Source organism: Triplophysa rosa, linkage group LG1 (assembly GCF_024868665.1).
Source record: "Triplophysa rosa linkage group LG1, Trosa_1v2, whole genome shotgun sequence".
NCBI lineage: Eukaryota > Metazoa > Chordata > Actinopteri > Cypriniformes > Nemacheilidae > Triplophysa > Triplophysa rosa.
In genome coordinates, this window is record NC_079890.1 from 10,818,361 (window position 1) to 10,842,925 (window position 24,565).

Below are 24,565 nucleotides of genomic sequence, written 5' to 3' on the forward strand. Positions count from 1 at the left end.
AGAAACGAAAAGTCCCATAGTTACATTTAGCCTACAGCAGGACCATTACAATACATATGTTCTTGTATATAATTGTTCCCAATAAAAAAAAAAAAAAAACTTTCAGTTCTTCTGAATGTAGCCGTGCATGGGACTGGCAGTGGCAGAGGTCATCTGCTTTCTGTGGTGATGGAGACAGTGGAACAATTTGCCATTAGTGGCATGAATAACATGCAAGACTAGGAATCAATGAAACTTCCAGAGTCAGGAACTTGAAAGGAAGGGATGAAAAAAGCTTGACAGCCCATAACTAATTACACTAAGTCAGGTATAGATGTGTTTCTTTGCTTTGAAAGAGTAGAGCATTGCTCAGACAGCCAAACGAAAAGCCACTAAAACGTCTTTTTCAGTTTTTGAAAATAAAAGAAATATAGGCCTAGTGAATCCTTCATACTTTCTCCTTTGACACAAGAGGCTTTTATCTCCGTCCCATTAGCATTTTTGGCACTGGAGCAATTTACATTTTTACAGCATAATTAATGAACAAGAAAGTCATTTACATTTTCATCTGTTCGCTGCCACACTGCATGCAGCATATTTTATTTCAGGGGGTCAGTATTTGGGAATTTGGAGGGCGTTTGTATGAGAGAAAAGAAACGGAAAAGTGCGAGGATGAATAATCAGTTCTGCTTTAAAAACCAGCATGGCATGGCACGGGAGTTCCTCTTTCAGGTGTAAATGGAAGGCTATAATGTCTGTATGCCACACGTTGGCCCTCACATCAAACAGAAGGCAGTGTTCCAGCACTAATTAAGCCATTTAAACAACATTAAAGAACTTTGTTTATACATGTAAATATTCCTCAGAAAACCACTTAGACATATTGGTAAAGCGAATTGTAAAGATTGTCCTGTGTGAATTTTACTTGGCACATTTTTATTGTTATGCATGCGACCAAAAATGAATGTGTCCAAAAATACATTCATATTTGGTTAGATTCTCCCCTCAAGATACTATTTTTCACCAGGTGGGTCTTATCTTGCCTCGAGCGAGTGTCAAGTGAGAGACAAACTATTTTAATTAAGGCCCAGACTCAAAATGATGAATTTTCAATAGCAATCCATGAGTATGGTAATGCTCACCTTTCATCTTCTCAACCCAGTTCAGCCACTTTTTTTTCATGTTAAAATACTTGTATGCACTTCAAAGTCAGTGAACTGCTAACATAATGCAATATTGATGGAAATGCTCAAATGAATATACAGTATGCTGAGGAGATTTCAAAAAAGTTCCGGAAAATTATTGTTGTTAATTATGCATGATTATTTACTTGGAGCATTTATGATGTCGTTGACTTTATGTACAATCTATCAAATCTCCAAATATGCCTACTTCCCTTTAGTCACATTCTTATCACCAGTTTAAGTACAATAAACAATATTTTTTTAAGCCCAACAAACACACATTCATGTTATGGGCCTCTCATTGATCACAAGACAAACTGCTCAGACTTCGGCCAGCAGTTTTATTTGCTTTCTTGCATACAGTATACAGTGGCGTTTGTACTTTTATTTAGTGCGTCATAAGCTTATAACCTATCACTTGCAGAAACATTTAAAAAGTAAAAGGGATCATAATAATTGCATTTGCTTTTTATTTAGTGCTTTCTTGAATAAGTTATTTTACATATAGTAACATTACATACAGTCCAAAAGACCCAATAGGGCCTCATAATTACATTTATAATATATATATATATAATTAAATTATTTGTCAAGTATGGTGACCCATACCCGAAATGTGACTCTGCATTTAACCCATCCAGAGAGTAGTGAACACACGCACAGCAAGTGGTGAACACACGTACACCCGGAGCAGTGGGCAGCTATCACTGCAGCACCCAGGAAGCAAGTAGGGGTAAGGTGCCTTGCTCAAGTCGTTGGGCACCTCAGTCGTTACCCGCCGGCCCTGGGGATCGAACCGGCAACCTTCTGGTCACGAGTCTGACTCTCTAACCATTAGACCACGACTGCCCGATTTACAACAATAAGCCAAATTGATAGGCTACCTGTGTGTTAAACACTAGAATACAAAATGTAACGGGTTTGATACATTAACATATATCTTGATAACTCTATATTATGACGTTAACCATTACAATGTTTTGCACGTGCTGTGTGCAACTATCTTCCTGATATCTTGAACATTATATTCACAGAAAGCGACTCTGACTCTGGTCACAGTGATCATTCATCATCCATTTGCATACGACCATCTCTAACACACAGACGAAGCAGTGAGTCGAAGAAGCAGAACTAAATGAAACTGCCTCAGACAGTCACAGTGAGGACGCGCAGACTGAAGCAGTGACGCGCCACCGTGCGCTTGGTCACTTCTTACTGTCTCTACGTAGAGGCAACACATAGAAACGCACAGGACAGATGAATAAAGAGTGTGTATCTGATCGAACTAATAAGACGAAATGTTCAGCAAACACCAGGCTTTTTAAGTCCCCAAACTGAAAAGCGAATGTGACGTGACCATGAGACTGGGAAAACCGTGTGCCCTGCCATGCTGAGCATCTCCATCGCACTCCTGCTGTCTCTGACTGCTCCCGCGCGCTGTTCCCACAGCTGGAGCGACGAAGATCTCCTTCTTCCACCCATCAACTCCTCCAACACATTCCTACCCAGCCTGGAGGTGGACGTCGGCTTCTCAAAGAGGTCCGTGGAGGAGACCGATGCGTCCTCGCAGTGCAACGTGAGCGTGGAGAGGCTTCCCACCAAACTCGTGGCGCGGTGGGACAGCAACTTTGGTTTCCAGTGCGACGTGCTCATTTACACCACCAACAACCATGGCAAGGCGTTCTTCTCCGCCGCCTTTAACCGGGCGATCTCTCCGGTGTACATCGAGCACCTGGGCGTCACGGGTGCGCAGCAGGAGTTCAGACTGTGCGTTGGATGCGGTCTGTCCAGATACAGAAGATTCAGGCGAGGCAGGTCAGAGGGTCAACAGATGGGCGACTCCGTCCATTTCTGCTGTCTGGATTTTTCTCTTGATGAGCTGAAGGGGGACAGGAGCTGGAGGCTAAATCGCAAACCCATAGAGTCCACTCTGGTGGCTTGTTTCATGACCTTAGTCATAATAATATGGAGCGTCGCTGCCCTCATATGGCCGGTTCCCATTATCGCGGGATTTCTTCCGAATGGAATGGAGCAGAGAAGGCCGAGATAATAGAATATAACGCACTCTTAAAAACAAATGTTCCTAAAAGGTCTTTAACAAACATCCGTTGCACAAAAGGTTTTTTTTTAATGATGGGAAAGGTTCGGCAGGTTATCAAAAGGTAAGACAGGAAATCTCTGACTAAAAGGTTCTTTTGAGAACCAAAATCGTTCATCTATGTCATCAACACCGTTACGCATTTAACACTTTTTTACGAGTGTAGAATATAATCTTTATTTATAAAATCTCATTCAATTTCTCATATTTGTTGTCTGACAAGACATGTGATTGTGCCCTTGTTAAATAGGCGCAATGTAGGCTAATACATTTGCCTAAACAGAACTATTCGTGTGTTGTTTAAACATTGTTTTTAACATTTCCTGGATGGATTGGGATATTAGATCCATTTTTTTTATAAACTGATTGTAATAGCTATCTTTCATTATATGTGGCATTCAGATGTAATTTGAAATGTTTGTAATATTTTCATTAGCCTAGGCCTATTAGATTTCTGAGTAATTTTTAGTGAATTACATGTCTCAGGAACATAAAGCTCTTTTAAAGACGTTCAGTGTAAAGCAAAGTGTAAAGACATCTAGCTAACGTTTGAGTATTTGTTTGATATGTTAAGGAAACAGATGCAACAATGTTTTTTTGAAATTGTCACTAGATTTTCAAATGTTTAAAGACATTGCGTTTTTATGTACAGTAGGCTATTTGTATCAACCAGTAATCATAAAAACAGATTTTAGTACAGATTTAATGTATTTATTGTTTAAAACTTCATCACAGCCATAGTTTAGTTGAAAAAACAAGCGGACACAACATTTTTGTACAGTACTGTGAACAAATTGAACTTTGTAAGGTTTATACTATGAAACTCTGTAATGATTGTTTTTTGCAGTATGTTAATAAATCAATAAAATATTTTTTGAGGGTTTGTAACTCAATACAGTAATATGTAGCCGATTAGTCATTGGTGTAATGTAATTATGCAATTAAGATGGGTTTAAGACTGTGGTTCTGCTATTTCCAATCTTTACTCTTTGTTTATTAACCTGCTGTGCACAGATTGACTTTTTAGTATTTAAATGTTTGCAGTAAGACAACTTTTGAATATGACTCCATCGTGACAAATATGTCACAGTTTATGAGTCATATATATAATTTGCATGAACTGTCTATTCGTTACCTTATAACTATTTATACCACTATATTTGCCAACTAAACAATATAAATCTAAGATATGTAGCATTTCAAATTACAAGCAAATACTAGGCCTGATTTAACCTAAAGTTTTATCCTGCTCCTGGAAATACTGCCATCTTCTGCTGAGCCATTGTGTAAACATGACTGTACACTCTTATTGTGCTTCATTAGATATTCACCATAGTATGCCCAGACCACTCAAAATAGTGCACAACATAATGGGACAAGTGGAAATTTCAGACAGCTATAGGTCTTTAGGCTTGCTCTTTTGTTGATCAAGTATTTCACACACAAATGTATTACACTTGGTTTCACAGACAAAGCTTAAACCTAGTCCCAGACTAAAATTAATGTTTGAATTGTCTTAACTAAAAACAACTTGCCCTTGCATATCTTAAAATATATCAGTGCAATTGTTTTGTCTCAAGATGCACACCAGTGTTTTTGTCTAAAGCATTTTCATAAATGCGACTTAAATATCCTAATTTAACTAAGACATATTCCGGGCTTAAGCTATGTCTTGTCTGAAACTGGGCCTAGAAGTCTTTATTTATTGTTTACTTGTTTTTAATTAAATTATGCAGTCATCTTCATGTATCGATGCCATTTTGTCAAGTAGTACCACACACAAGCTTGTTAGGTTCTAAATTCTTAGAGATTTACTATGCAGTGTAAAAACGGCAATTAATTAAATGTTGGAAGGGCAAAAATATACAAGTTGAACCAATATTCTTGTTCAGGCTTAGTTAGGAAGACATATTATTTTAAGTTAGCATAAATATATTTTAAAAACATTAAACCAAGGGTTATTTTCAAATCCAGTCAACATTCAGAATAGCGAATGTTGGCTGAACTAATTAAAGCAAATCTAGTCCATATGGATTTAAGACAGCTATACATATGCGTTGCGCAGTACAATGCCCATAATACTGTTATTCGGTCATGAAAATTAGTTTTAAGAGTTGTTCAGGCGAAAATGTATTTGTTTTAAGTTCAAATATGCGGTAAATAAAGATAGCGTATATTTGAAAATTTGCTCGGACGCTTTCGGAAAGTGATCTCCAGGCGATCACCGGGCGTTGAGTGCTCGTACCCCGCCTAACGCAGCCTCACCTCGGACAAGTGCGTCTGAAATTTATCGCTGGTTGTGACGTCTCTGTGGCGCTTAAACATGGGATTTAATTCATTTTTGCTATATCTAAAGGCCAATCTTTGGTCTTATAAATCTATAATTTTCCCCTGGGCAAATCGTTTTGTCTTAGGGCAAAGTTAAAGGAGAGGTTGTTCGAATGGTTTTACTAGATGTGAAATGAGTCTCTGGTGTCCCCAGAGTGTGTATGTGAAGTTTTAACTCAAAATACCCAGCGGATCATTTATTATAGAATGTTGAAGTTGCCCATTTTTGAGTGTGTGTAAAAACGCACCGATTTTGCTATCTCTTTAAATGTTAATGAGCTTTTCGTCCCAGCCCCCTCTCCAGAGGGCGGAGTTTCAGGAACTCGTGCTGATGCGTACCGGTGTTGTGTAATATTCAGTTTCCTTGAAAAACTGTTGCAGGGTTAGTTTGAATATTCATAGTTCGTCCCGTGGTGGGCGTGGCCTTTTGAACTACGACCAAGCAAATGGAATAGAGTGTTATCTTCGGTTCTTCAGCTCTTTTTTGATGAATTATTTCGTTAAGGTAATACAGCCGAATGGTCATATGCCCCGTTTAGATGTATGTTATTCACATAATAGGCTAATGCTTATTGTTTTTCATGTGCTTTTATAAAAACGCTTTCTCATGGCCATATGGCAATGTTTTAGCTGTATAAGTGTAACATGCGTGCCTACTTGCTGTGTTTTTATTTTGCTGCAGCGTAACTTTCACAACTTTTCGTAACTTTCATTGACTGCAATAAAACTCAGATGTCGTTAGATGCATGTATAAATAAAGATTTGTTTCATGTTCCCTTGTGTTATTTTGTCACGTATTTTGTTAAAAGCCTTACAGCAATTCAAAAGAACAATGAGCAGCTGAGAGGTGTTGTTTACGTGTTTTCCCGAGAGCTAAAAGGCAATTTAATTAAGAGAAGAGAGACCAAAAGACAAAAAAAGGACATTTTAAATGTAGTGCCCATTTGCCTTAATTAAACACATACACAAAGAGTCAACGTTTCACATTTTATTATTGCATAAACGAATGATCCAACAATGCACATTGTAGGCGTTACCAGCATGCATGTTCTCTCTAGATGCACAAACACAAGATATAACAAAATAAAGGAAATAAACAAATAAAAACTTGGATGTATGTTTTGTTTAAAAACAGCTTTTGCAAGAAACTGCTGCACACATCCTAAGTTCATGTTTTCTGTATAATTAGAAATACGTTTACACAAATGTACAAACATACAGTATGTACACAAGTATGTTTAAAGCAAGTTGAAAAATACAAAAATGTCAAAGGGGTTATAACAATGATTAAAACAACAACAGTCCAAACATAAGAAAAAACTAATATAATTGGGTTTGGCAATCTGTTCCTTGCCCATCATTCCTTTACACTGAAGGAAACATATATTTAAACATTTAAATGTTTCTATATGATTCTGTTAAGCAAAATGAGCTATGGTGTTGAGTTGGGTAATATTAAATAGTTATAAACAACAGCCTCTGATAAATAACCCTGCCAATCAACGAAAAAGTTTGGTGGCTGGATTATCTAAAAATTAATAAACTTCAGCCAATTACTCTGTCTGCCCTTCTACTTTACCTTGGGATGCCCATATAATCCCCAACTCCAGCTGGATAATAACCTCTCATAGAATCAGAGGAGAGATTAAGCCCATCCCGAGGATACCTGTGATTGACAGATGCACAAGTTCTGGATGTGCACGGAATGTACTCTATTTAATTCTTTCCTGTTTGTTTTTCTTCATGTAAAGCTGCTTTTAAACTTTGCAACATAGTAATGCGCTTTATAAATAAATTGGAATAGAATGGAATTTTTTGTATTGTCTATGCATTCTGGTAACACATGTGTAACGCATTGTTGTATGTATTTATGAATGAATAAAAAACGTGAAACGTTTAGCCTACTCTGTGTGTGTGTTCATGTTTGTATATCCCGGTGGGGACCTAAACCTGAATACACACCAACACATGGGGACTCGTGTCACCGTGGGGACCAAAATTGAGATCCCCAGGGGCAAAAAAGCTAATAAATTGTACAGAACAATATTTTTTACAAATCTAAAAATGCAAAAAGTGTTCTATGATCTTTAGGTTTAGGGATAGGGGATAGAATATACAGTTTGTACAGTATAAAAACATTACGCCTATGGACTGTCCCCACGGGGATAGTCAACCAAAGCGTGTGTGTGTGTGTGTAAGAGAAGCAAAGCCTTTTAACGGGCAATATATAAACAATTATAAACAACACATCAAGGCTCTTGACAAAAAACTAACACCAGAGAACATGAAACAACCCTTTATTTATAAATGCATCTAACGACATCTGAGTTTTATTGCAGTCAATGATAGTTATGAAAAGTTGTGAAAGTTATGATGCAGCAACAACAACAAAAAACACATACACACACACAGCAAGCTGACGCAGTTTACTGCTTGAAAATTAACGACAAAACAACAACACATGTATTCGTCAACACATAGTATCATCCACGTAAGCTACACAGCAAAAATGGCTATGAGAAAGCGTTTTTATAAAAGCACATGCAAAACGATAAGCATTTTAGTCTATTATGTGAATAACATAAACAGTTGTACATCTACTGTAAACGGGGCATTCGACCATTCGGTTGTATTACCTTAACGAAATAATCAAAAAAGAGCTGAAGAACAGACGACAACACTATTCCATTTGCTTGTTCGTAGTTCAAAAGGCCACGCCCACAGCAGAACAAACTATGAATATTCACACTAACCCCGCCCACTGCAACAGTTTTTCATGGAAACTGAATATTACACAACACCGGCCAAAACAAAACATGAAAATGTAAGTAAGTGTTAGCGGTGTTCAGCCCTATATGTACGAACCGAGTCTGACACTGATGGAGAGACACAAGAAGTGACAACCTTAAGAATTGAACAGGACGTTTCCAAATGGTTAGTTGTAATTTTGCAGTTATTGTGAAATTAACGTTCTTCAAGTGATCGATAAGCATTAGCATGGTCCGTTATGATAATGTATAAATCGCTGTGCAGGTGCTCGTGTGGGAATTGCAGTAAAATGACTACAGAGCCAGAGAATAAATGCTGCATGGAGGTTGAGCTGGTATAATTTAGCGTTACTACAGTTATACTACGCTTTCAACGCTGTTCTGTACTGTCACACTTACTTTACGTATTGTTTACGATAAGCCCGACAGCATGTGAGGGCAGCGTCAATAAATACAGCTAGACGCTGTACTTCTATTGTTAGCAACATTACCAATATAGCGCGATAACAAGCACATTAAGAGTGGCAATTTTGAAAGACTAATCAGCAACAATATGAGGTGTGATACTGCTTCTGCTGGATATGAGGACTGGGAACGAAGTGTTGGTATTGCTCCCGGCTTCAGTAGCAACCTCGTTGAAAGTCCAGTGTTGTACTGGCCCTCATTCGTGAAGCAGTCCGGCGTGAAATGATTTGCGGAAACGTGAAATACTTTACCGATTCTCAGCGGGACATTGCCTTCATAAATTGAATTTAACCATGCTGTTCTCTGTAAATCAGCTTGCGGGAGTCTATGGAGACAGTTATGCTGGTTGGTACATCCTAATACAGAACAACTGTAGTGCCTCCGTGCAGGGCCGTTTCTAGCTGTTCGGGGGCCCTATTCGAGATACTATTTGGGACCTCTATTTTTTCAAACTCTGAGGTAGAGATTAATAACTTTTTCATACATTCTGTGACGATGCAGCAGTCTGTTACATTTTAAGAGGAAAGCAGGCAACAGTACATTAATAAATGCAACAGATACAGTGTGTTCTTGAAAAATGTTTAATGTAAACTTTGAGGTGGCATGACATAAAAAAGCTTTAACCCACCATTCCAAAACAGTAAAAAATAAATAACTAAACTTACTTAAGTATATAATGGACCAGCATCCATGTTATTGCACAATCAATAAAAATAAATACAATAGAGCAAAGAATTGGATAATATTTCATAGCACAGTGATCATTTAAAATTCATAGTGCTATATGAATAATCCACTGCTATACTACTACTAAAAGTAACAATAATCTGTCATGATTCTCAGAAATGAGGACCCAGGTGCAGACAACGATGGACAGAAACACAGGTTTATTACACAAAACACAAAGCAAAACACCCTCGAGGGGGAATAAAACAGACGAGGCAAGGCAACTAACTAAACTACATGAAACTTAGACAGGACTAAACTAATTACACACACAAGACTAGGCAGAGCAAAACGTAACACTTACAATGACGAGGAACACTGAGAATACAAGGTAATCCAAGTTTGTACAAAACAGTACGAAGTGGCACAAAACGAATCAGCACAAAACAAGAGACACAGGTCAATATATAGGGAAATACAAACGAGGGATAAGGACACAGGGCAGGTGAGGGTAATCAAACACTCAGGGAAAGTTAACGAGGAAACGAGATGGCGGGAACAGAGAGAGGACCGGGGACAGTCTTTGACCCTGGGAGTTTCCCAGAGGCCGGCTTGGCTGCCGGACTGGGGACCGGCTGGAAGGACGGCTGGACAGGGCTTGACGCCGGCTGGACAGGGCTTGACGCCGGCTGGAAGGCCGGCTGGACAGGGCTTGACGCCGACTGGAAGGCCGGCTGGACAGGGCATGACGCCGGCTGGAAGGCCAGCAGCTGTACCGGCTGGGACGCCGGCTGGATCACCGGACTGGACGCAGGACTGGATGCCGGCTGGATCACCGGACTGGACGCAGGACTGGATGCCGGCTGGATCACCGGACTGGACGCCGGCTGGATCACCGGACTGGACGCCGGCTGGATCACCGACTGGGACGGATCCCGTGCTGCCCGCCACTGCTTCTTTTTCTTCTTTTTGCGTTTCTCTGCACCAGACGCATAAGTACGTTTCGATGACATTGTAATTAGCGTCTATATGGAAGTAAAATAGAGACAAATGTGTTTGAAGCAAAAAGACGTGCTGAATAGCACTAACTGAAAAAAGATGAACTGAAAATTGTCTGTCGAATATTAAAGCTTGTATTTTATAACAAGTTGAATTTTTTAAATGAAATTTAAAAGGTGAATTTTGATAATTTAATTTTTAAATGGTGAAACTGTGTGTGAAATGTTTCCATTTGAAAAATTCACAGCTTAAATATGCAACCATGTGAATTGCAGAACCTTAAAATGCGAGCACTGTTAATACAATGCATCTTTTTTTCAGTCAGTGCTATTCAGCACGTCTTTTTGCTTCAAACACATTTGTCTCTATTTTACTTCCATACGTCTACCGTTATTCTCATCACTTCAGTGGAAGGTGGGCGGCTGTCAATCATCCCGTCAGACCTGTCCGCAGACGTCACTTACTCAATTGCGTCAATGAATGCATGCAATACATGCAAATAAAGACAGGTACTATTAATTCTCCAAAATATGAGGCTGAACTTGCAGTTTGGGGGTCCCCTGGTGGCTGCGGGGCCCTATGCAGCCGCATTGTCCGCATATAGCAAGAAACGGCTCTGCCTCCGTGGCGCAGACATTAGGCTTATTTGACTTGATGCGGCGCCGAAGATCCGACAGGTGGATGACATCAAAGCAGGGGGGCCGCGGAACCCCCAAAAAAGTCACTGGCACCCCATTGGCCCCCCAACCAGAATGAGATTTTTAAATATATATATTTTTTATATTAGAATAATAGTATTAATATTTATTAATTAAAATGTACATTATCGAAGTACTATGTAATAAAAATAACTTGTATAATGTGTTATGTAGAATACGATCTCAACCCCTCCTCTCTCGTTTAACCTGTGAAACCACGACTAATATGCGCACGGCAGCCGCAGTACCACGCACGTGACGTCATGTTTGCTCCTGTTCAGTCAGCATGCATGAAAGGGGTAGAGGGTTGGAGACGAAACTCACAAACTAGTAAGTAAAACGTGGTTTATTGTATGATAAAACTTATTGTATCAAACTCTAATACGGGTTGGTTAACTGAGATTAAGCTAGTCGCTAAGGCATTGGATTTGAATTTTTCTTGTCCCCTTGTTGTGATTCTGCCCCATCTTGTCATGTCTTTCTTGATCTTGTAGCAGAATCACGGCAGGATCCCTTGTTTTATGTGAGAAAGCCATGAGTTGTTTACGTTTTTACATCTCATGTACTTTCTCGTGTCTTGTCATTGGCCCCACCCCTCTCGTTTCATGTATTGCTTCCCTGCCGTGTCTAATGTTTCTCACCTGCTCTCGTTGATTACCCTTCGCTTGTCTTCCCTTTAAAATGCCCTCATGTTTCATTGTCTTGTTGCTCGGTCATTGTATATGGTGTCTTTGGTGGCGTTCCATGTTTGATGTATCCTGTGCTTACCTATCTCCCCCATGCTCGTGTTCCTGTTTGGATTGTCCCGTCAGTCTTAGTAAGTGTTTAGTTTAGTTTGTCTAGTAATGTTTAGCTTAGTGTCAGTTAGTCTACGTCCTGTTGTTTGTATTATTATCCTGTTGAGTTGTTTTCACCCCATCGCGCGTTTTTGTTTATAATAAAATATGTATTGTTAACCCCTTAATCCCCGCTGCCTGCAATTGGGTTCTCCTCACAATTCATGACACCCCTGTTCTAAAGGTACACCTTAACTCAAGTTATACCATTTCTAGGCGTGTTCCCCGAACTATACCTTAGGAGATTACTTAAAGACGGGGTAACCGATTTCCGAATTACGCTTTAGACAACTGAGTCGGGCCGAGTACCAAAACAACATTGCAGCCAATCAGCAGTAAGGTGCACAGTGCACAGGATGGACATTAGCCGAGCCGAGCGCCAACGAAAGCGACAGATGGTGGTAGGGGTGTGTTTGTTTTGGTGATTTGAACATCAACAACGGCTAAGAAAAATCGGACACCCCGCCTTTAAGGTAAGCCTTCTTAAGTGCGACGTTAGCAGGTGCTGAATAGGTTGATATCGATCGAGTGTTCGCTCTACCTTGCGTTATAGCTAGGGATGCACCGATCCGATACTCTGGATCGGATTTGGCTCCGATCCATACCTTTTTGAAAGGATCGGGTATCGATCATGCGCGAGTCAGCACGACCGATCCAAATCCAATACCAAATTACCAGCGATTGTTGAACGGGGAACTGTATTTAAGTAAATAGAAAACATTCGTTTATTTGGGGAAAAATGCATATAATTAAATACTTAGAAATATATTTTGCATAATTGTCTGACAGGCAAGTTTAGCGGGTAGACCTTTCAGGACCCAACATTATACCTATATGGTAATTTACTTCAGCGCGTTAAAGATGTCGCATATTTGGAAATATTTCACGCTTGAAACAACAGAAAGCAGCACAGCAAATTGTAACATTTGCAAAACCAGTGTTTCAAGAGGTGGAAGTACTGTTGCACGTTACAATACAACAAATTTAATCAAACATCTTCAGAAGCATCACGGAAAAGATCATGAAGAGTTTGCACAAGCGAAACGCAAAAAGGACGAATCAAAGCAGCAGACCTTGCAGAAAGCGTTTCAAAGGCAAGAAAAACTTCATAAAGACAACAAAAAATCTGTTAAAATCACAGAAAAAGTTGTGGAATTTATTGTTCTAGATAATCAGCCTCTCTCTGTTGTGGAAAATGTAGGCTTCCGTCGCCTAATGGAACATCTAGAACCGCGATACAGTTTACCATCGCGTAAATACATTTCTGAAACAGCTTTGCCTGAGTTGTATTCTAGAGTATCCTCGCATGTTGCGGACCAGTTAAAAGATGTAAAGTCTTTGAGCTTCACTACGGATATTTGGAGCTCCGACGTGTACCCCATGACCCTTTTGAGTTTAACCGCGCATTGGGTGAATTCTGGTTATGCTTTGCAGAGTGCTGTGCTACATGCTAAAGAGTTGCGAGGGCCACACACAAGCAGCGTGATTTCAGCTTCAATCAAAGAAATGATGGATGGATGGAAAATCCCTCTTTCCAAAGTACATGTAATTTTAAGGGACAATGCCAGTAACATGAAGAAGGCAATCAAAGATTTGGGGGTCCCTAGTTTGGGGTGTGTCGCGCATTCATTCCAGCTTGTAATTAATGAGGGGCTTCTGTCGCAACGGAGCGTAAGCGATGCACTTGCAGGTGCGAGAAAGATTGTGGGGCACTTCAAACATTCCCCATCATCATACTCTTCATTGGAGGATATTCAGCGCGAACTTCACTTGCCTGTGAAACGTCTACAGCAAGATGTCAAAACCCGATGGAACAGTACGTTTTACATGATTCAGAGTATGCTTGAACAGAAGCGTGCTTTAAGTGCATTCGCTGCCGACCACGAGCTGCCTGCAACACTGACAGCAAACCAATGGGGATTGCTGGAGAAGACCGTGATTGTACTGTCACCATTCGAAGAACTTACCAGAGCCATAAACTCATCCCAATCTTCCACGGCGGATGTTATACCAGCAATTGTGGTTTTGAAAAATCTGCTATCTCAGGAGAGAGACACCGACAGCGGGATTAAAACAATGAAAAGTACTCTACTACAAGCGGTCAATGAAAGACTCTGTAACATTGAGGATGAGCCACTTTTCTCCGTTGCCACTTTGCTTGACCCACGGTGCAAAGACAGGTAGGTCAATAGCTTTACTTATTATGGATTATTATTTTGTTTTATTTTAAAAAATATGCAGGTAATTTTAGGTTAAATTTTTATCGTTGTTATTGCTGCATTCAATTTCAAATAAAGTTAAACTGGAGGGTTATTTATTGCAGAGTCAGACAAAAACGATTTTTTATTTCGAATCCTTTTGAGCAACAACGCAATTTTTCAGAATGCAGTGCTGTCAATTTACAAAAACTGACACGATAACAAACGTCTAAGAATTTTTTTTTAAGAATTTTTTTAAATGGCTGTTACGTTTAACCATTATAAAGAACGAAATAAGACACATTAGACTGGGTAAACTAAAACGGCGTGGTTCAAAAAATTCTCTCAAGCGTTTTTTGAATAAATAGAATATTTTAATTGTAACCTTAAGAAATACACAAATTCGTTATTAATTTGTTTGTTTGTTTATTCAATTATATTTTAGATATTTTATTTTAAAGTTCACTTTCATTTCAAGTTGTCTGTTATTGCGGCATTAGTTTTTATAGTAAAATACCGGTCTTTTTCATATTCGGCCTATACATTCTGCAATGAAGTTAATCCGGAGGGTGATATATTGCTGACAAGACAGAATTTCATTTGCAGTTTTATTTTCATCACAGACCAAAATAAATCAAATATTTTAATTACAATCGTGAGAAATACACACATTTAGTTTGAGTTTATTGATTGATTTAATTTGGTTTTGATTCTTTCTTTGAAGGATATTTTTTGATTGAAAGATTTTTGTTCCTATTTTTATCACAGCCAGCAACTGCCAACATTAAAATACATTTTCTGTGTAATGTTTGTATAAAATAGACCATTTCCTCTGTTTTGCTTTAGATACTTTACCAGTGCAGATGCTGTCATTCATGCAAAAAATGCACTGACAAAAGAGGCTGAAAAGATCGAAGATACACTGAGGACAGCAACTACTGCAGCAGGTCCAGCAGAGGTATCTCATATGGAAGCAAGTGGGTCAAGTGGACACACAAGCAAGAGCACCTTCACAATGATGTTTGATGAAGTTCTCCAGGACCAACAAGAATCTGCACGAGGGATAGCTACCACTAATGCCCTTAATCAAATACAAACATATCTGACAGAGCCAATTACACCCCGATCTGATAGCCCATTCTGTTACTGGGCAGTGAATCATGTTCGTTTCCCTGCCCTTGCTGCTACTGCATCAGTGTTTCTCTCTGCCCCCTGTACCAGTGTTGAGAGCGAAAGACTGTTTAGCACTGCATCCAACATTGTAGATGAAAGACGGAACCGACTTCTAGTCGAAAGAGCAGAAATGCTAATATTCCTAAAAAAAACCTGTCATTGCTGTTTAACCTTAAAACAGATAATGTCACTTGAAGTCTATACTTAAACACAGTTGTTGTGTTTATATTTTTGTACTATTTTTCATGTGTACATATTTTTGTCTACAAACGTATATGTTCGTTTTTGATTTAAGATTCACAAAATGTAGATTGTCATTTGGATGACTCCAGATAGCTTGATTTAATTTAATTTATTTCAATTTCAAATTTTGCAGTATTTTACAAGAAATACAAGAAATTGCACAGTTTTCTTAATAAAGATGTTCGTCATACTGTGTATATTATTTATCTTAGTTTTTATGTATTTCATAAATCTACAAAGCTTGACTTTAAGCAGATTAATTTTAATGACTGTGTGAGTTACAGACATTCTAAACCTTAAAATGTAAACAATAACTGATATCGGATTTGGATCGGTATCGGCCGATATTTGTAAGTTCAATATCGGAATCGGATCGGCATAGAAAAACTGGTATCGGTGCATCCCTAGTTATAGCGTGGGTAAAGTATTGAGAAAACAATGTTTATTATAAAGAAACGCTTTAGAAATAGTAGAAATTGCATTTATCACACCGAGGTCTTTCTCAGCCCATATTCATCCCCAAACACCTCCCTCCAGAAAACTCCTCACAGCATAAAAACGAAAAGCCGCCATGCAGCAGCTGATTTTCGGGGCTGAGGGGGTAGCTCCATCGAGTTTATCTCGACAAAGTTGGGCCAACAAGATGCAAGAGCTGCAGAATTTGCTCCCATGGCAGGCTAAATTTGTGTAGAATTTTCTCTTCTGACATGGTAGCCAGGGGACTAAAATGTTCTCTAATGAAATTGTGCAAATACACACTCCACGGACGGCGCCGTCTTTGATTTAAGACAGCTATTCGCTGTCATAGTTTGACCAAACTCCCCATAACATTCATTCCCTTTATATAGACTACGCCTTTCCTGTCAAATGGTTTGCCAGCTGATGTGCCTTGGGATAATAGGCTGTAATTAAAAACGCTAACAACCATCAGTGTATGACAATTTTATTAATGAAAACACTTCAATAGCCTACACTGAGTGTATTAAACCCGAGTATTTTATTTGTAAAATTAAAACTTAAGTTTAAGTAAAAATGTAAATTTAATACTAAATAGAATTTTATATTAAATTATTATATAAAATTTTATATTTGAAATTAAACTGCGATGTAGAAAAGCTTTTTGCATAGCGATATGAACCATCAAAGGCGATAAGGTACAGCTAAGAGCGGTCCAGACCAACCTTACGAAAATGTGACTTACTGAAGGTATACTTAACTAAGAAGGTTTCACGAGTTCGCCTTAGCAAATAATTAAATAGGCCGCAGTTTAGTTAAGCAGAGTATATAGTATGCGTATTTGGCGTGCTGTCCGGGGAGAGGGCTCCGGGCTCGGTATTCTCTCCCGATCCCGGAGCACTCCCCCTTGTCCGGGGCGAGGGCTCTGATCTCGGTGTTTGCCCGAACCCAGAGCGCTTCCCCCCCTCTTTTGGGTAGAAAAGAGGGTTAATGGTGAGGAGTCGGGGTGGAGACAAAATTTCAAATGCTATTAGACTATTAATGATAATCTTAAAATATAATTTATTTTATTATTACTGTTATACTGTTTTTGCACTATCTGCCTGACCGGGCGGGCTGCTTTAGAATTTTAAAGTTTTACTTAATTAATATTGCATATAGGAATTTATAGTCTGTTATATTTAACCTGTGCTTCTCTCTCCTTTATCCTAAATGCGTGCTCTCACTGAGCGTGTGTGTGTGTGTGTGTGTGTGTGTGCGTACTTGTCTGTGTACGTACGTGTGTGTGTGTTGTGTGTGTGTGCGTGCGCATCCGTGTGTGTGTGTGTGTGTGTGTGTGTCTCTATGTCTATGTGTGTTAGTACGTGTGCATATTGTGTGTGTGGAGTGTTTTGTATGTGGGTATGTCTGTCTTCTGTGTTTTCAACCTTTTCTTGTTTCTGCAGGTACAACTTTAATTATTTTGCTTATAGTCAATATGTCTCATGTACAGCTGCTTTGTAACAATGAAAATTGTAAAAGCGCTATATAAATAAAGTTGAGTTGAGTTGAGTTGATTGCTAATGCCGAGCAGCTGCGTAATTATTTGCACGTGCTCCTCCCAAACCAGCCGCCTGAACTTCTGAAAAGCAAAACGGGAGAGCGAGTCAGCTATTTATTTTTTTTGACCTGAGAATGTGTTTTGCGATTAAGATAAATTGGTCACACGCTGATATCCAAATTAGTCGTCTTATCAAAGGCGTTAGTGCGGGGGAATGGGAACGGCCTTTATTGATGCATTGCACGGCTGCTTCATTGTCACAGTGAACTGTGATGCTGTTGGTTGACCATTCTTTACCCCACAGAAAGGCTGCGATGACCAATGGGTATAGCTCGAACAGTGCCGAAGACGAGGAAGATTGAGGGAGATTTAACAGCTGAGGGGGCCACGTGGATGCAAACCAGCGACCTTGGTAATACCCTCTGAAACCGACAGATGGAGCAGCATCGGTAAATAATTGGATATTGTCTGGGCGCGAAACCATGTCGTTGTAAAAAAAAAGAGAGTCCGTTCCATTGTTTCAGGAAAGATATCCGGTCCTCGAGTGCGTGGACGGAGGATGCGAGAGAGAGGTTGAAGATGAAAGGGCGGCCTTGCGGTATGATGCGTATAGCAAAATTTAGGTGGCCGAGAATAGACAGCAACTCGCGCTTGGAACAGTTAGGATTGTCTACGAGGGAGGTGGCGATCAGAATAATTCTGTCAATTTTCTCTTTGTGGAGAGAAGCCTGGAATTTAGATGAATCTAAATTGACGTTTAGAAATTCAATGGATGCGCTTGGTCCCATGGTTTTCTCTTGTGCGAGAGGAATCCTGAGCTTGGAGAAAAACTTTTGGACTGTTAAGAGCTGCGCAGCTGGAATAGAGTTGGGGGAAGATATGATTAAAAAATCATCTAGCAGGTGAATAATGTGCGGGATTGCATAGTTGTTGGATAAAATCCAGCAGATCGCTTCTGACAGCATGTCGAAGATTTTTGGGCTGCTTCTGCAGCCGAAAGTCAGGCAGACGGAGAAATATATATTTTTGTTCCAGCGTATGCCGAATAAATGCCAAAAATCGGGTTGGATGGGCATTATTTTATAGGCGGATGTGATATCGACTTTGTGTCACGATCCCGGTCTGGTCTTGGTGCTATCTGACACGGGGGTGTGTTTTGTTTTTTGTCGAGTGCGTGCGCTTCCTTGTTTTGACAGGTTCCCACACGCTCGGTGTCTACGTCACTTGCCCTGCCCTCGTGTTTCCCCATTAGGGATTTCCCCTCACCGGTGTTTCGTCATGCTTGCACCTGTAGCCCATCGCCCCTGTTAGACTTGCTCGTTCCCGTTATTACTCCACACCTGTATCCCATCCTTACTTAGTAATTTTCTCTTTATTACCCTCTCGTTTTCTTGTTCTTTGTCTGACCGTTGCATGTTTTGTGCCAGTGCAGACTGACCTAGGTAAAACTTACCTTAGCCCTTGTCTTGCCTTAGCTTTCTTGTGGTTTTACAGAGGTTCCAGCTCCTCTAATATATCCTGCTGCCTTGTCTCGTCACCTCTGTTTTACCTCACCTCTCCAGTTCCCGCTGGCATCCCGGACTGCTCTCATCACTCTCTGCAGACACTTTGCACATGACCATTGGACGGCACCGTTCGAACTCGGTTTCTCTCACACCGGGGGTTACGGGTTGAGAAGGCTCCCCGTTGTCAACTCTCCACGGACGCTCCTGTGGAGGTTGTGGGACTTTGTACCTCAGACTTTTTCTCTCCGGCGGATGCTTTATTCCCGCAGCGTACTGGATTACGGTGGTGCTTGTGTTTTGGACTTTATATAATTCATTCAATAAACGTTGTGTTTTACCCCGCACTTGAGTCTTTTCTAGTCGACCATGACACTTTGGCTATCCAAGCGTCGCGACCTGCTTCTTCAATCAGGGTTATGGCTTGGTCGATGTCGTGGTAGAGAATATTCGTCAAGCGGATTAAAGCTGTTAATGCTTGAAAATGTTATGTGGTGATTAGAGGTCGATTATTAAGCGTTGTTTACCAGAAAATTTTCTGTGGAACTAGTTACAAAATAATAATTTGTTGAAACAACTTTAAATTTTTTACAGTGTGGAGTGTGTTTTGTCATGTCACCTGACTGGAGTGTAGATGAGGTGTGAAGTTTACATTTAAAGTAAATGTGGTATTTACAAAAAACTTTTCTATTCATAATTTGTTTATTTTTACAACTGTGACTACAAAATATAACAATTATGTGTGAAGTATAAGGTTTAACAAGAAGTAATTAAGAATGACAAGGGAGGATTTCTTTCAACATGTAGGCCTTCTGTCGTCGTCGTCGTCTCTGACCATTTAAGGTTGAACAGGGGATGCGGATGCGCAATTTAATGTTCATGCCTGAAAGGTACGGGCGGGCGGCGTTCTTGGTATAAATATATGAATTTAGTGTTGTCACGGTACCAAAATTTCAGTAGTCGGTACCAATACCAGTAAAATTCCACGGTTCTCGGTACCAATTTCGGTACCAAAGCAAAACACAAGTACATGCTAATTGAAACATAATTTTATTAATAAAGCTCATTGTTAATATAAATGTATAGAAAGCAATGCCATTTTGTATACATGAAGTTTAAGTTAATTGTTGCTGAAACTGTTGTGTGCTCTCTGGGGTCTTTCATGCTGATGAACATGCTCCTCGGTCTGCTGCTGTATAAGACAAATAGAAGAAACTTCAGTAAGTCAACTGACTGAACAAACATGCATATGCAATATTAAAACAAACCTCAGTTTTTATACTGCATTTACACAAGATTACTTACATTAAGGTAACTGTATATTAAAATAATAAATGCAACAGATATATTTTTCTTTAGTTTAAATGTGGTTTTTTAAACCTAATAGAGTTATCTATCCAAGACATACACATTGCTAGTCATGCAGTTAGTATGATAGTTTTCTAGCACATAGATTGCAGATAGGCCTAAATAAAATACTAGGTACTGTAAACCCCACCCTGTCCTCCCATTAATTTTACTCCATTACAGTTATAAAAGCATTAAATGGTTAATAAGGACACTTGACTGGATTAGCATTGGCGCTAACAAATTAACACGCAAACAGGGACGTTTGTTTTAACGTAACCTTTAACTTAACATATGCTACAACATTCATAATGCAAACGCGAACAGAATTTGAAACTTACCGCTTGATCTTGTTAACTTAAATCCGGACGCTTCCTCGTTTCACCACAAAACTCTGTTCGTTTTCTTCGTGATATGACTTGAATCTGAAGTATTTCTGCGCGCATCTCTTGTGGATCGGAGCCTCGCTTATCCGCTCATCACGTCTTATTGCATCTATAAAAAGTTTCCGACTGACAACCTGTCAGACAGAGCATCAGTACCCGGTTGACCCGGTACGTCGGTACTACCGGGTCTTGTGAAAATTAGGTACCGACAACTTTTTTATTTTTAGGTACCGACTTGGACCCGAAGTACCGGTACTTTTGACAACACTATATGAATTAGTTTTATAATTTTAGTTTTTTTGGTGAGTTTACTATTATTATTATTATTAGTAGTAGTATTAGTAGTAGGCTATGTCATTTCATTACAATAAGGATTCCGAGATTCAAGGATCCAGGACAAACTGAAATTCCAACAGGATTTTTGACAAGGGGCGAAAGTGAAGTCTGTCGAAATCCAGGAAGCCGCTTTTTCGCTCTTAACAACGGAGAAGCCTGCTGTTCAACATCAATGACGTTTCTAGGACATTATAAGATCATGCAAACGTGTCGTTTCACTTCCGTTGTGCTTTTTTTGGGATGTTTCTTGTCGACGGTCCTCGATCTCACAGGTAGGCTAATACAGCCACATCACGCACATGTGGTGTTGCTTTTACCTGGTAAACTATGTGCTTCCTGTGATTGAAATATATGCACTCCCCCTTACAGTACATTCATGCACATTTAAACTGAAGTTTAACTATTCATTATTTGTTAACGATCCTTATGTCTTTGTGTAATTTCAGAGTGTGCACAGCTTATTGTTGAAAATGGCACAACTATCATCATTGATTCAAGTGCCAGCACAACAAATTCAGAGTGCAAAGTTTGTATCAATCAGAACTGCCAGTCTTCAGTGATCCTTAAAAGTGACACACTTATGGATTTTAACTGTTCACAGCCAGAGAATGTATTCAAAGTGCACATCTTCAGAGACATTGGTAAGAGTAGTCAATATTGCCTGTGAAATAATGTTTGGTTACTTTTTCCTTGTAGAATGTGTAGTTTACAGTAAGTTTGCTTCATTTTTGCACACATAAATCTACTTTCCCACAAGGTTATATAAAATAGTGTAACATGCTTATCAATTTACTACAGACACAATGGGGTCTGTGTATGGACCAGTTCTCACAGAAGACCAAATCCGACTACTGAAGAACATGGGGCATGTAACAATAATTAACCACTCACACGCTGTATTAGATTTTACTCAATGTATATTTGTACAGTATGAACTGAAAATTTAAACCACTTCGTTGCATGGAATACAGAGGGAATAAAGGGCATATGGATGAAAATAGAAAACAACAAAAAAACAAAAGAAAGACAATGCTGCTTACAGTAAGAGGGAATGAAAAAAACAATTTCACATATTATTAAACTAAATCTTAACCTTTCTCTTTTTTTCCTTATACAGGTTGCTCAAACCCAACCTCAGAACTCCTTCAAAGGTAAATATTCCCACTTAAGCAACGCTTTTCAACCCTTAAATTAAATCTCAAAAATACACTTTTTAGGTATATTTGTGAAATTAAATCTTAACCTTTACTCGTTTTGAGTTCAAAAAGAGCATAAAACTCTGTATCCGCTTCTGAAATGCACTTTGAAAATACAAATCAATGTACAAGCTCCCTTATATAACACTTTTGGAACCATGTTACACTTAATTGAGTTTTGTTTCAATATCACATACATATCACATAAACCGTAAATGAATTCAACAATGAGAAACCATAAAGCATTTGCATAAAGAGTCTTTAGCACAATAAAATGTGAATCACATCAAGCTCAGTCCAATTCCACACTGCAAGTTCCATAACTGGTTGAATTTTGTTAGTGAATCAGTCTTTGCAGTCCTTTTCACATCAACTGTTAATTTTACTTAGTCCTCCAGTTATGACGAATGCCTTCCGTGAAGAATAAAACAGGAGAATAGCAGGTGTGTGTGTTTTTGTTCAATTTCCTACCGTCCCACTCGGTATTGAAAGTGTCAATTTCACCAGATCACTATTTGATGCTAACTCCTCGTGGCTCGCCAGTTCCAACTTCCTCTAGGAACTCGGGAATCAGAACGAACTCCAGAATATTTGCAAACTCCGCTTTGTCAGCCTGGTTTGTCCGGCGGAGATCGTTATCTCTCCCCGTTGAAATCACAGGATTCAAAGCAACTCGAACCAAATCCAGCGAAAAAGAAAAAAACTTGACCAAGATCAATAATAAATCCTTATTGATTTATTCTGCTCCAACAAAGTTTTAGTTGCTCTTATCAGAGGACATCTCGTATCAATCAAGTATCATCTCTTATCAATCTCGTGTCTCTAATATGCTCTCTCTTCATATCATATCGTCAAAATCCTTACACTAAATAGTGCCTAAGTAACTCTTTCTATTAATCAAGCATCGCTGCATGATTAGATCATTTCTCCGGTATCTATCTAGCTCCAAACGTTTTTTCCCCGTGTCATCTCGTGCGCTACCGAAACCCGGAAGTGTTCGAACACCAGACAATACTCTGATACCTCATTGGTTGGCTCCAACCAGCGAACCTCATCCTCATTGGCTAATCCACTTCCCATAGAAATAAAGGGGTCCCGGCTCAATTATAGAAATAGCTATGTTTTTATGACATTCGTAACAGGGATACACTCTCCCATTTGTTCTTATGCACGTCCTCGTGCATGCATTTGGCTGCATTGTCACTGCGCTCAAAACGCCTTCAGGTACCATGACACACTGATCACGAATGAACTCTGAATTATTCTCTGCTTGAGCAAACGCAGTACTTAGTCCTTGTAATAAGGACTGAACCACGGAGATTAGAGGATTCCCCAACTGGGGATAATGAAATTTCTTTGGGGGTTTTACCACCCTTGCAGAATGCCTAATACCTTCACTTTGTGTGTTTTCTCTTTCTGGCACTCTTGTCATCTACCACATCTCCTTGAGGGACTGTTTCTAACATAGGTTTGTTCCCCTCACTTTGAACAACACTCGACTCATTGACTGGATTCAACTCTACACTGTCAAGCAACTCAGCAGACTTTTCAATTAACTCCAAATGATCACATTCCTCCTCCCAAGATATTCCTTCAGTGTTGCCTTCCCTACACTCTTCAAACTCGACATTATCAACTTCCACCGCATCTCTCATAGGTAAGCTCTCATTTACTTGGCCAAACACCAGGTTTTGTTTTTCCAAACAATCAGCATTGGTTTGACATTTGTCTGCTACCTCTTGGTGAACTGCATTTGGGGTGATAGGACGGCGCACCATTTGAAGAGGAATTTCGGGTAGGACAAGGCGAGTAACCACCTCTAATGATCTTCGGGGTACAACACAAAAAAGAGATTCACTTTCCGAATCCTCCTCATTATTTGAATATCCTGCCTCACCATTATCTTCCAAAGCAGACTGAGCTCTGGTCCTACATCTTTGACGCACCTTTGGTGAAAACATCTCACTCGCTCCAACCCCGGATAAAAATCCACAAGGCAAGAGCAGGTCTCGATGCAAAGTGAGGACTGGACCATCCTTCCCTTCAGGACAAACAGTGTACACCGGAATCTCTCGAACTTTACTCAACACGACATATACATCAGGTTCCCATTTGTCTGCCAGTTTTTGTTTACCCCTTAACCGGACATTCGTGACCAAAACTCTAT

At 39.5% G+C, this 24,565-nt stretch overlaps 3 protein-coding genes across 4 annotated transcripts in view; 2 read left to right on the top strand and 1 right to left on the bottom strand.

Moving 5' to 3' along the window:
- Nucleotides 1–24,565, bottom strand: part of nlgn2a (neuroligin 2a) — a 351,369-nt gene that overhangs the window by 205,761 nt on the left and 121,043 nt on the right. The gene's annotated exons all lie outside the window — the stretch shown is intronic.
- Nucleotides 1,531–6,582, top strand: LOC130556575 (transmembrane protein 158). Its single transcript, XM_057337706.1, has one exon. It carries the CDS (start codon nt 2,551–2,553, stop codon nt 3,211–3,213), a length of 663 nt encoding a protein of 220 aa, XP_057193689.1. The 5' UTR covers nt 1,531–2,550; the 3' UTR covers nt 3,214–6,582.
- LOC130546743 (zinc finger BED domain-containing protein 4-like) lies at nt 11,496–15,600 on the top strand. Its single transcript, XM_057322189.1, has 2 exons — nt 11,496–14,201; nt 15,066–15,600. The coding sequence occupies exons 1-2, from the start codon at nt 12,856–12,858 to the stop codon at nt 15,598–15,600; spliced, it is 1,881 nt and encodes a 626-aa protein (XP_057178172.1). The 5' UTR covers nt 11,496–12,855.